The sequence below is a fragment of the Tachypleus tridentatus genome, chromosome 10 (assembly GCF_004210375.1).
Source record: "Tachypleus tridentatus isolate NWPU-2018 chromosome 10, ASM421037v1, whole genome shotgun sequence".
Classification (NCBI taxonomy): domain Eukaryota; kingdom Metazoa; phylum Arthropoda; class Merostomata; order Xiphosura; family Limulidae; genus Tachypleus; species Tachypleus tridentatus.
The window spans coordinates 178,594,802-178,608,976 of record NC_134834.1 but is presented as its reverse complement, the minus strand read 5'-3'; the positions used below and the strand labels follow the sequence as shown (position 1 = coordinate 178,608,976).

Here is a 14,175-nt window from a genome sequence, read left to right as displayed (position 1 = left end):
TCTTGTAAAACTTAACTGCTATGTTCTTGTTAATGATTTACATTCCTATTTAAATGCTTCATGGTTGAATTGTTTCTAGATATTTTTTGTTAATTTCATTTCTTCACATGATATAATTAAAACTGGTTGTAGTATTTAAGTGTTTTGTTCTAAGACATTTTTGGCTTTTTTTGTAATTTGTTACTCTGGGATACTTTCATTTGCATATTAAGATGTGAGAAAACTAATGTGATATGAAATTCAACACAATGGTATTTAAATATAGAACAAGAATGATCTGATTTAAAACAAATCAAATGTTAATTGCTTTTAAATATTTAAATATTAAAACTTGTAGCCAAAAAAAAAAAAGTTCAGAGTGGACACATTGCCTTATTCCTCAGAACTCTTGTTAGGATTCTTCTTGGGATATTCAAAAGCAAGTAAATATAAAGTGCACCCCTCTCCCTAATTCATTGTGCATCTTGAAGAGAATAAGATGGCATACATATATATTTCATTCAAATATATATTTGTATAGCAGAGTGTATAAGACATGAACAGACTCTAAGCAATACCCCATGCCAACCAAAATAGCTGACTACGGAAGAGAATCTGCTGACCAAAAGTATTATAACAAGGCTGAATATATCTTCATTATCATATTAAAACATGGCTTTGAAGATGTGTTCACTAGCTTATAAAACCACATCTGAAAATCAATAAATGTTTTATACAAGGAGGATAGTTGAAAAGTGGAATTACAACAATCTTATTCAACCAACTTACCTGTCAAGTTTCCAGATGTTTCAGCAGATTGTTTTTCATTTTGTCCCTGTAGGCGTGTTTTTGAAACGGTTTTCTACTATGTACAGTTAAGAGTGTGTGTGGAAGTTTGTCAGGATGTGTGGTCTAAAATTCATCTTGCTATTCTCCAAGAAGTTTTTATATATATACAAAGGAAGTTTGGGTAGTAATGGTATAGCCATGAAGTTGTATGCAATCAATGAAAGAGGAAGTAGTTTCAAGGGTACTATGGTACCTGGAATATAATTGTAGAACTTAAAATTAGGTGATTGCTTTGTAGATGAACAAAGTTTGTACTGAAGTGAAAGTTGAACAGTAACAATGAGCTGTGTATATGTACAGAGAAATAATTGATGGAATTTATTCTTCTTGCTAGAGGTAGCATTGGACATGAAAATGCAATCAAGTTGGACTTATACAACCTTACTACTTATTTGAAGTACAGCTCTAAATAATAGAATCTTTGTATCTGCTTTCTTTCAATTTACACATGAAAAATAGGAATACTGTTTAATTGTAACCAAGAAACAAGTATATAGAAAGCAGAATTAAGTTATTCTTAAGGGAAGTTACGTGAAATTGATTCAAATACAAGTTTTATAGTATTATTTTGACATGCAAGAAAAACAGATTCAAACTTGTCTTTGTATTTTCTCTAGTCGTAATCATTTGTTTGTTTCTTTGGCTGATGAACACTTTCTCCACATGAGGGTTAGCAATGTATATAGTTTGGATCCTTGCACAAGTTTTCACTGACAAAGGGAACATTTCATTTTACTTGCATATATTAAATATAGTATTCTTATTCAACCTAAAAAATACTGAGAAATTTATATTATGTGTGTATGTTTATATATTTTTCTATCAAAATATACCCTACAGTGTTTTTCAACTCCAAAAACCTGTTATTGTAGTGCTGCACAGACAACTGGTATGTATTATATGTAAGGTAGCTGAATCCAGTTGTCTAACTAAACATGGAATAAAATTAGTCTATAAACCTAGCCATTACAATGACATTGTTTAATATGTAGTTCAAGAAAGGCACAGTTGATATATTCAGTAAAAATTAAAATTCTGTAAACATGTTTACAGGAGCTTGTGTACACAGGTTAATGTAAGTGTTCATGAGATTTTCAGTTCATCAAGTATAAATGGTAATTTTTTAATGTTTTCAATACTTGTTAACCTTTAATATGCTTGTAGACTGTGGCATCATATTTATAATTTTCAATGGAAAACTATTTGAATGTTAATTTATATTATAACACTTTAGAATTCAAGATCAAATGAAGACTTATTTATGTAGTTAGAGTAAAAAACATGGTTTTCTGTGTATTATTCAGTACTGTTTTTAAAAGAGAAGGTAAATAGTAATTTAAAATTTAAATATACCATGTTTTGAAATTCAGTTTTTTAATATTCCATTTTCTTACTACAATTTTATTATGATGTTGTAGCAGGCGAAACCTTAGCTTTGATACCTTTGTTAGAAAGGTTTACTGATACTGTTATTTCTCCATAGTAGTGGTTCTGAAATTTATGGTGAACTACAGCAGTTCTTCATCCAATTTCCTGACTCCAGGCTCATTCTGTTTATTTTCTGTCTTAATGTGCTGAGGATTACACAAATATTGTTTGTTTTTTGATTCAAAAATATATTTAACTATTTGGTTGTTATTTCAATTGAAGATTAAAAGTATAATTCTTGTGTTTTTGTTTTTTTATTTTACAGTATATTCTTTCAGGATCTGATGATTTCAGGCTTTATATTTGGAAGATTCCTGATGATATAGAGCTTAAAAAGAGTAAGGCACTAGTATCATTTTGTTATCAATAGTGATTTTGTTTAAACATCAAACAGCACATAGGAGCAATTCTGATAGGGTACTTCCCTCTTCTCAAAAGATTAGGTATTTTTGTCCAGTACTATCTTATATATGCTTTTTTTTTAATGCACACCACAAGCCTTTTACTCTTTTTGAAGTGAGTGATTCCAACATATGTCTCGAGAAAATAATCATGGGTTACTTAACCATGAAGAGTGTGACATACTCTTGTGACAAGTGACTCTATATATGTACTTCTTTCAAACTATCATTTCTTGTTTGGCAGTGCTTGTGCTTGGATATGTTTCTTTTTGTTTGTTTAATATTTCATGTTTGTCTTTAGTGGTCTTCATTTATTTCACTTCTAGTTATTCTCTCACACCAATTTTGCCACCTAATCATTGTGGGATTCTAGCTAATCTTGTGAGAGGAGGGAAATACCTTATTGGAAGTAGTAATTTTCCTGTACTAAAAATGTAATTTTGATTGGTACTGCACTTGCAATTCCCACCCTTCCTCCCTACTTTTGCCAAAACTTGAATTGAAAGTTTGGTAGAGGCTTGTAGTTTGAGTCTCCTGTGTTGTCTCACATTTCTATTGGTGGAGAAGTGATGCAAGATTTAAATGAGAGTTATGTTGGAATCATTCCAATACAGGGAGCTGAGGGCTTGTGGCAAGCATTATAAAGACAAAAACATATAGAGGGCAGGACTAGATGAGAATAGCTAATTTTGATTGGAGGGAAGTACCTATTAGAAACACATTTTCAATATAGGAAAATTATAAGTTTATCTAGTGTAGTGGATCTAAATCTGTGGTCCTTGAAGGTAATACCATCTCATTAAACAAATACATTTAATTGCATGCTGAGTTATATAAGTATTTTATTTGATAGTGGAAAATGGGAAAAGAAGTTAACTATTAGTTAACAAAAACAGTTTGTTGGGTAGATGGAATCTTTCAAAAATTTGGCTTTCACAAGGAAAATATAATAAAACCATTCCTTGGTGGTGGTAAAGGTTGGGAACCATTAATCTAGTGTATTGGTGTAAAAAAATTGCAGTAATCAGAAAAATATCTTTCTCTGTGTGAATAAATGAGTTCTATAGTAGTCTAAAGCTTATATAACAATAAAAATCATTGTACAAGTAAAATTAATATTATGTAAAAACTTAGTTGTGTAGCTTAATTTTTAAAATTTTCAACAAATAATTTTCCTGGACAAGCATTAAAATTTCTTTAATGTGTCATTGAATTTAAGTAAGTGCAGTAGCAGTAATTATATTATAGATATCTTACTGTTTACTCATTTTAAAAAATAGAAGGTGTTGGCCTTAATGTAAAAAGTAAAATAACTGGGACCAGAAAGTGAGGTTCAATAGAGATGTCAAAAATAAGATTTTCTGACCATATTTTGCTAAACCTAAAATTCAAATTAAAGCTAAAATATGTTATTGGCAAGTCCTTCCTACATGTTTGTTTAATGGGGAAAAAAAATTAAAACAGCTTGCTATGCAATTTAATTTGACCATGAAGGGTTTAGCAGGATTCAACTGTTCATATCAGTTTTGTAACTTTATATAGTTGATAAACCAGATGATTAAAACAACTTTTTGCATTTTAGGATTTTTTAAAATTATAGATAGTGTTTTATTAGTAATCAATATTTTCAGCTGTAAGCTTTAAATAGTTAGAAACATATTAATTGCTGTCTGACCAAATCAACATGAAAATGCTGATATATATTTGTTCCAAGTACTAGCCTGTTGTGCTTAAATGCTTTCTTTCAGAGAAATCTTATGCAATTTTTTTTTCAACTCAGGTTTTCTACTTTTATGTAGCTAATATTATATACAAGCTAACATTTAAACAAAATGGGCTTGTTAAACTTGTTAGCCTGTAGAACTAAGATTAAAGGCAACAAGTCTATTCACATTGTTTCAACACTTGGTCGTGTAGCACGTGTAATTTTTTTTCTTATCAAATTACTAAAACACGGCTTTTACGTCATGGTTTTACTGACATCATGACAGTACAAATTGCAATGTCATTTTAGTGTTGCTGACAGATAACACACTACTATAAAGTGATGTGAGTGGTTAAAGCAGGTAACCTCTCCAGGAAGCATGATTTCAACTTATTTAGGTTTTGATTTTAGGTGTTTGGGTTAACAAAGCTCATCTGGTACTTCGTGGTCATCGTTCTATAGTAAATCAGGTACGATACAACATGCTGAGGTCTCTGATAGTTTCATCTGGAGTGGAGAAGATAATTAAGGTAAGTTCATGGATGAAACATTTAAAATTGAGATTTGCTTACAGTAATGCTGTAGAATTTTGCAGCTGATATTGGCAGACATGGTTATTATAATTTTTTGGACTTTAAGCAGTAACAAGAAATTTATTCTGTCATATTGTTTGTCTTCAATGTAAGTTCAAGAGAAATACAGTTGAAATTATAGATTTCAATAAAAATGAAGAAAGCTAAAGGTTTTCATATTTCTTTGTTCAATGGAACCAATGTAAAACTATTTCAATACTGAATGTGAATTTCATGCTGTTTTAGTATCATATGCAATTTTCAACCAAACATAGTTTAAGATGAAATCCACTTGATTTTATAATTTCATAAAGTTAACAACTAATTTATTTGCATACTAGTTTTCATTTATCATGAAGAAATTTGTTGAAAATATAGTTTCTTTACCTGAAAATTAGTATTATTATTGAAAGAAGCAAAAAATTTAGTCATAAGTTTGATAGAAATTTTAATTTAAGACAAATACCTTATATAACAGTACTTTGAACAAAGACAAATTATTACAGAATTCAGTTGTTGCTCTTCCTTTAACTGTCCATCTTACAATTTGTAGGTATAAGTATTTAGTAGAGACTGTCTAGTCATACAGAAGTTTATCTATTAACAGAGTTGCTTGTTATATGAAAAGTGGAGATTAAAGGTTTCAGCTTCTTTGTAAACCATGAATTTATCTCAAAGAAATAGTGGTGAGCTGTCAAACAAATGGAAAACAATTAATTGTGGCATGCTTTTGGAACATGGACTGCAAGTGTCTGAATGTATGGATAACAGATCATTAATATCCATAACAGGAGCAGGTGACTTGTATGACTTGGCTAGCAGCTGTTGTGCAGTACCTGCTCTGAAACTGGGTGAAGTGTTCACAGTTGCATGCAGTGTCAAATAGTTTAAAACAGACTTTCCATATTTGGTCTGTATGGTTGATTTCCAGTGTAGTGCATTTTACTCTCAATAAAGTACAAAACAGCTTGTCTGCAATATTGTCAAGACCATGTATAGTAGATAAATGACATGTGAACAGTATGTTTGTAAAGATTAGTTGAGCTGCTCCATGAAATTAAGTAACAAGTGTATACTTGTGTGGAAATGAAATTCAGAGTCAGTTTAATTTTCCCATTATACACAACACACACAAGGATGTTGGAAATATGGTACAACAAGAGTAAGCACATAAGTGGATGTTTTAAATTTTTACATCATCTTATAAAATTTTACCATTTAATTCTATACATTATAGGAACTTTATCTTACAACCCTATGCACTACCACATGCTGGTGAAATTTTCCCTGACTCAAGTCTTGTAGATGAGAATACAACTTCCATCATTGTACAAGAGAGTTTTATCAAAATGGAATGGCATATATGTTTGTCATATTTCATTCCCATCATTCCCCTAGTGGCTCAGTGGTGAGTCTGAAGGCCCATAATGTTAAAAAACAGGTTTTGTTACCCATAGATGCCACAACACGAAGGGCTCATTGTGTAGTTTTGTGCTTAACTACAGACACATTCTTTCCTATTAAGTGTGTGGGACATGTTATGGTAGAGAATCTTAAACCATGATGTATGCTATACAATAAAAATGTTTTGGAAACAGATTTTTCAGATGTGAGGATGATAGATTTTTGGTTTTTATCAACACTGATTTTAAGTATGCAACATTGGTGCCTGATCATAGGTGAATATTACCAAACATGTACAAATTGTAAATGTCTGTGTGCTAATTGGTAAACATAAAAGGTGTGTTTGAAATACTCTATTTGCTATTTATTGGAAGTATGTGGTAGTATGGCAGTAGGTTGTCTAGTTTAATTTACCTTTTTGTTTGTTTGTTTGTGTAGTAAGTGGTTCAAAACTATATTTCAGTAATAAAACTTTTACTCCTAGTTATGGAGTATGTTTTCGCTTCCGGACTGGTTAGGAAGTTTGGAAAACTATGGAGAAATATCACCTCGCAGAGTCTATTCACATGAGGAATATATTGACCTAATTCTGGAGAGTGGACAGTTCATGACACATGACTACAGTCATCAATCCGTGAAGGAGGATCCACGCATGATGGCTTTCTTTGATTCATTGGTGGGTTGTCAGTTATTTTGTTACTAAAACACTTGTATGGTTAACAAATTCATAATGGTACTCTCATTTATTTTCACTCATGTTGGTTTATAAACATTTATGAGTTAAAGTTTTATTGTAGGTTCTTTTGTTGTTCAGGAAACTGCATCATTTTGTGTAAAAGGTCTATTTTTGTATTAATTGTAGAAAAAATATTTTAGTTTAAAGACTTGTACACTGTAATTTAAATCCTTGTCTCTTAAAAAAACAAACAGTATTTATTGCAATAACTGTTTTTTTCCATTGTCTTTAGTTGTTAAAATACTAATACAATGAAAAAAGAACTAAAGAAAAGTGATATGTTAATTCTGTCAGTAATTTCAGTACTGGCTACATGACTTCCATGGGACTTTATTCTCAATAAAAATAAATGTAGTATTTGTTTTTAATTGTAAGAAGCAATTGTGGTTTTCTAATACTAATTAACAAAATAGTTGTTACAACGTCAATCAATTCTTAAGCTTACACGTAACCATAACACTGCTAGTTGCCAGACAGCATAAATTCTAAAGTGAGAACTTTGCACTAAATGTACATTTATAATTAAAGTCATATTAATTAAAAAAAAGTGTCATGGTACGTCTTGAATATATTTAAATTGTGCATTTTCAATAATTGAAAGTGTACATGTGTGTGTCTACATATATAATCATAAAAAATATAAACAGTTTTCATTATAAATAAAAATAAAAGTTGTAAAACGTTTTCCTTATAGCTAAAATTTATTTTGTCAAACTGGAAAAGTTGGGCAACTTTTTTCAGTTTTTTTTTTATGGTCAAACTCTTGAATATTTTTTACATTCAATACGTCATTTCATCACAGAATTTGAGAGGTTTTCCTTACTATCCTCAGATTTGCATCTTATGTATGAGTGACTACTGATAATTTTAAGTACAAGCATATGACAGAAATGTTAACACAGATGTATGAACTACAAATATTCAGTAACTTAACTGTTGTTACTAGTTAAAGTTTCAGAAATTTGGACTACATTTAACATTTGGAGGCTTACTTGAAATGATATTTTAATTTAGTTTGTTAATTCAAACCATTATGATGTATGCAACACGTATCAGTGTCACAGTAATTCTTAAATTACAAACTATTATATATGTTGCATGAAGATGAAAGTGTTCAGTATTTTGAATTTTTCTGTAATGCATTGATTATTTTACTATATGGAAGTTGGTCAATCACCACAGACAGTTGTATATTGGTTACAAGTGTCTGTCATTAGAATGTGGAACAATTTCCAAACTAATAATACACATGGTTGAACACCTAGACACAACAAATGATCATTTGCAATGAAAGCAGGCAACCTTTGTGGTAACTGGCTTGTAACAATTGGAGGTTACTTCCTGTAGTACAGTATATATTTGCAATGAAACTTGCACTAATTGATTACTAATACTTTGTTGTTTTTTTATAGAGTTTAACAAGAAAACACTAACTTCTGAAAGCTATCTCATCATATTTTGCTCGATTAAGAATGAAAAATAAGAACTGAACACAATATTAAACATTTTCTTTTAAACCTTCTTAGGTTCAGCGAGATATTAAAGGATACACCTCTGATTCTAGTGACCAGACCACAAATACTGAGCTCTTGGCTGCCTGTTTTGAACTTCAGTCAGATTCATCAAACTCTAAAAGTTCTATTTTGTTGTCGTCTTCCTTGTCCTCATCTTCAGATGAAGAAAAAGATGAAGGTAGTTACCACACAGATGGAAGTCTCAGTCCTCAAACCAAATTCTACCTCAGTACATTGGCTAGTAGAGCAGAAAGTACTTTAACAAACTTGAATGATGAAAATGAAGTGTGGAATGATGTTAACTCTGATAATTTCGAGAATCCAATTTCTCAACTGATAGCTCATAAAAGACATGATCATTTTCTACGGACTGCCAGAGCATCTTTAAGAAAAACAAAAAAACGCCTTAGGAACATTAGTAAAAGTACAAAGTGTTCAGGCACTCTTCCTAAAGACTCCATTACAGGTAAAACATCGAAGACTGAACAAGGCCATGCTAGAGCCCGTAAAGTTCTTGATTCAGTGCTGCAGGATGTTCAGAAAGTATTAGATAAAAAAGATAAGAGAAAGAAGCTTAGGAAGAGAAGAGCAAGAATTCTTCAAGATTTGTCAGATAGTGATTCCAGTTCAGATTCTAATAAAGAGAGTCACTCAAACATTGCTAACTTACCTGGTAGAGAATCCTGTTGCATCAACCCTACTGACAATGGCTCTTTTAGCAATGCTTTAGCAGATGTATCGAGTAACCATTTGTCAAATCTGTTGTATTCTAGTGAAGGAAATAGTGTTTTGAGTAATGTTAATTCTGCCTTAAAACTGCCTGCACCACTGTTAGACCCTTCACCACTCCATTGTTATGATAATGATTTAACATTATCACATGTTGAGACTCAACAGAGCACATCTAAGCATTGTACAGGACTCTCTTTACAAAACACTAACTCATTACTTAACTTATCTGAAGATATGCAATCATCTGAAGAACATTCTGTTTGTTTAAATGATCATACAAATACCAAGCTACAAAATGAGGAGCTTCATCAGAATTTCTCTGGTAGTATAAATGGTATAAACAAAGCTGAACATAATAGAATATCTACTGAAGAACCAAGTCATAAGTATCCCTGTTGTGTAAATGGTGTAAATATGCAGGAAGCTTCTAATTCCAGTCAACAACATTTGGTAAGTTTTAAAAGGTATGAACAGAGTATTCATTCATCCAGAAAATATCGTAAAAGATGCAGTCAGGAAGATGATAATGCAGAAGAGAATGATTTGTAGAAAATAATTAACTTTAATACAGAAATAAATGTACAATAGTTATTTTACTTTTAACAGTGTGTTTCCTTAAAATCTATTTTAATTGGTTTTCATGTACTGTATGTAGCTTTCAAGGTATATTGCTTTGTGTTTTAGGCTATTTGATGTTACACTGCATTTTGAAATCTGAGTATTGTAATTACTTCATCACATAAAATATTCAGGGTTTTATTCTGTTGTATTTTTAAAAAAAAATGATTAAACATTTTCCCCATGTTTTCTTTTTCATACGATGATAGATGTTGATTTTACGAAGTTTGTACAATTTATTTCTAAATAAGGGAGGAAATTTCCCACAATTTTGAAGGTGAAATGGAAACACTGTAATATTAAAAGTATTACTTCTTGAAACTGAAAGGATCGAAAATCATGATATCATATTTAGATAACTTTTAAGTATAATAGGTCCAAAAATGGATAAAACACTAATAAAATTTTCAACAAAGGAAATTGAAATGTGTATTTGATAAGATTGATATTTTCCTTAGAGTGGAACATGAATGTTGGATTGCTAATCATCAAAATATTACTTACTTTGTGGTGTTCTTTAACATGTGGATATAGAGTACATAGGAGTGTTCACAAAATGGTAATGATACAAGGATTAGAGACCCAGGCCCTACAACCTGTCATTCTACTATCAGTGATGCTTCCTGTGAAGAACCTGATTAGGGAATCTTGCTGTGCATTGTAACTTCCACTGAAGGATTCCTTTTATTGATATGCTGAAGTCAGTTTTTTTTTTTTTGAATATCCAACTGTGCACTGATGACAACTTATGAAGGGTTATCTGAACAACCCAAAAACATAATATGTATGGCAGTTGTCTGCAAATAATTTAATATGAATTTTGTTTTTTGTGTTGGAACTGGAATATCGTCTTGGGCATATGAGTGAATACTTTGTTTTATAGACATCCAGTTTGCACACAAATGGTATTTTCTTGTGATGTATGTAGTTTCAGCACAATATCTTGATTGTGGCGAAGCTTTTACCAAGCTCAACAGGGTTTTCTTTCCTAGCTGATTTCTCCAAGCCCATTCATTCTCTTGGCTGTGGTTTCACTAGATAATAGGTAGGAACAGTGGGAATCTTATTAATTCATTCATGAACATTACTAATTAAATGATGAGGCATTTGACTATCATTATTTTCAATTACCCAATTTTACATTAGGGTCAATTGTTACTGACAGGTGCCTGGTGCTTTATGCATGAAGTGGGGATATCTTGTTTACCATCATGTTGGCAAAGAGAAATCATACTGATAATTAGTGGGAGTGCCCAAAAATTGTGGACAAATTCTACCATTACTTAATATATCTGGACGTTGTTTTCGTTATTTGACTTTTACAGTAGGTCCAAGATGTAGAAAATGGCATGTCAGCTGAGAAGTTCATCAAAGTACTTGGACGTGATATCTAAGTCTGCCAGCACATTCATATTTTTAGGCACCCACACACCATGGGTACCTATTGGAAGACTGTGAAATACAATAGAAGATGCTCCTGTTAACTGTTGTATCTGTGAAGCTGAACTTTCATATTGAGGCACTTTAGATGCATAAGTGTCTTTCAGTGATCTATTGTGAGCTCTTAATGAACCATCATGTTAACAGCCAATGTTTTAGCATCACAATGGAAGATAAGATCAGGATGCGATGCTCACTAGTGTCAGTCTCAAGGGTTGGTTCTTGAAGAACCTTCCATCTTTTGTGACTTGCCTTCGTGATCAAATGTTCACAGATCTTGTCGTGATCCTCTATTCTCATAGGCTTCAGATTAGGGTATCGACCACATAGATGGCTTATGGTTTCCCTCATTGATGTGCAGTCCTGACATTTAGCAGAGACCTTGTTGTTTAAGAGGTTTCCTTTGCTGAAGGCATCCATGGTCATGTATACATTAGTTCTTAGTGTTAGAAACTTCACCCAGTGGTGGGCTTTCGTGCCAGTTGGTTTAGGTAAACAGTGATTGGTAGATGTTAAGCCTTTCTCATTTTTCCTTTCCATATCTCCCCATTTGGAATAATACATACCAGATTGCTGGTCAGTTATAGGGATCAGAAGTCCAGCCTTTTGAGCAATACCCTCAATGGTTCACAACAAACCATCTTCTGCCAAGTAAGATGTTACTGGGTTGGTTGAGTGTATGAGCCTTAAATAAGTTATGATCTTTAAATAATGAAGAGGCAAGAGAATTTAGTTTTTTGATTGTCAATCCTCCATCACAATGATGGGAATATAGTAGAATGTTGGTTGAGCAGGCTGGTAAGGGATGCCAACATGTGGCATCCTTTTTAATTCTCTCAATTCATTTAAATTCAGTTTGCTCTGCTTGAGTTAGTATACTAGCTTGGGCATGGCATGTTTACAAAGTATCTCAACCCTCTAATGTGGTTTGAGGGGAATGTCCGTTATTCGAGTGATTCATCTCTCCAGGATGAGTTTGGCAGGTTCACTGCTTACCCTAGTCTGCAGACAAAAGTTACCTCCTGGGTTCCTGAATGTTTGCTTAGGGCCAACCATTGGGAGTATCTCAACTTTGACTATCTGTGCCAGGCAGTTAACAGTGAAGGATATGTTAACACCAAGGTTGTTACCTGAGCAGAATTTGTCAACTATGTCCAACATTGACTGGAGGCTGGCATGGTCTTTAGCCAGGAGCACCATATCATCAGCACAAATGCTGGGGTGGAGACACAGACCTGCCTTTTACCAGACATGATTTTTTTTTCCTTACTCTTCTAGTTGACACAGAAGAGTATCCAAATCAATGCTAGAGTATAGGGTCACCTTGCTTGATGCTTTTCATTAGATTGATGGGTAAGTAAACTGTGAACCTACATGAAAGGACATCAAGCTTCCTCTATACATATCTTCCAAGATTCAAATGAACTGTGGACTGATGTGCAACCCTGACATTTGACAGAGACATTGTTGTTTGAGAGGTTTCCTATGCTGAGGACCTCCACAGTCGTATATATATATTAGTTAAGAAATCCTGACTCTCTTAAGGCAGCCAAAATGTCTCCTAATTAGTAGTGCACATCAATGGATTAACGAGATTCCCACTGGCCCTATCTAGCAAAATCCTACAGCAGAGGGATGAAGCATTCTGTTGGGGATTGATTCTCATCATCTGCTAGAGCTGTTGTGCCAATATTCTGGAATACAGCCATAACACATTAGATAAAATTGTGTTTGGTCTCCAGTTTTTGATGTTTTGAAGATCACTCTTTCCTTTTGGAATCAGCACTGAGCTATTAGTCTTCATGCATTTAGGAATGCAACCTGAAAATTATCATAGGGTGAACATGCTTGTCAAGGAAACATCAATACCACATTTTAGACATTTGAATAGGAATGGAAAAGAGATCTTATTAGGACTAGCTCCACCTTTCTACATGCCCAGAAGTGCCTGCCTCATGGCATTTTGGCTGTCAAGTATTTCCTCAGCCAGGCACTTTTGCTGGAGGTCATATATTTTCTGAAACTGTTTATAATGTTTGAGAACCCTTTTGTACAGTCTTTGTACAGGTGGTGTGCTTTCTGTCACTGGTTTTGTTGTTCTCTCACAATTCCAAAACTTTTGTGTATGAACTAGATTGATTATCCATTCTGTTGTCACTATTTCAATCTCCTACCTTTCTGGTTCTGTGAGTCTCTCTTAGTCCCTTGGCTGATTTAGGTACAAACAAATTTTATAACCAGGGTCAGGGAGATAGGGTATCCTTTCCTAGTTTAGCTCCTCAAACTGAATGATCTTTTCAACGCCACCTCTATGACTTAAGATGGTAGGTGAATCATATTTGCCAGAAGTCTGTACCTTGCAGAGATCATGGTGCTTGTCAGGGACTTCTTTGGGAGTTTTTCCTAGCAGGAGCACTCTAACAGCATCCTGACTTCTTGAGATAGGATGCATTTGGCACTTCTTGTATTAGGATGCTGATGTTGGTTATGTTGTGAAAGCCTTGATTTAATTTTAAATCTTTCATCACATAATTCACATTAGAATTCACAAAAGGCATTTAAGTAAGTGACAGGCTACTGCATGGTGGTATCATTCTTACCCCACAGTATGAGCTGCATGCCTGTGCTATTGAGTTATGAGTGTTTGCTTGATGGACTGCAAACTCAAAGCCACAAGCTCAGGTGAACACAGGTCATGTGTCGCCTTTTTGAAGGGTATAGGCATAAACACAGTTATGCCAACCTGTTCAACTCTGACCTCATTTATGCCTGATAATTGGTTAAATGCTGCCATATT

At 33.0% G+C, this 14,175-nt stretch overlaps 1 protein-coding gene across 1 annotated transcript in view; it reads left to right on the top strand.

The window, feature by feature from the left end:
* Window positions 1–10,134, top strand: part of LOC143231025 (uncharacterized) — a 35,753-nt gene extending 25,619 nt beyond the window's left edge. Inside the window, exons 7-10 of the mRNA XM_076465495.1 lie at window positions 2,522–2,594; window positions 4,774–4,892; window positions 6,823–7,014; window positions 8,601–10,134. Of these exons, the coding sequence (XP_076321610.1) occupies window positions 2,522–2,594; window positions 4,774–4,892; window positions 6,823–7,014; window positions 8,601–9,869 (1,653 nt within the window). The 3' untranslated portion in view covers window positions 9,870–10,134. The remainder of the gene's footprint in view (window positions 1–2,521; window positions 2,595–4,773; window positions 4,893–6,822; window positions 7,015–8,600) is intronic.
* The last annotated feature ends 4,041 nt before the right edge of the window (window positions 10,135–14,175 follow it).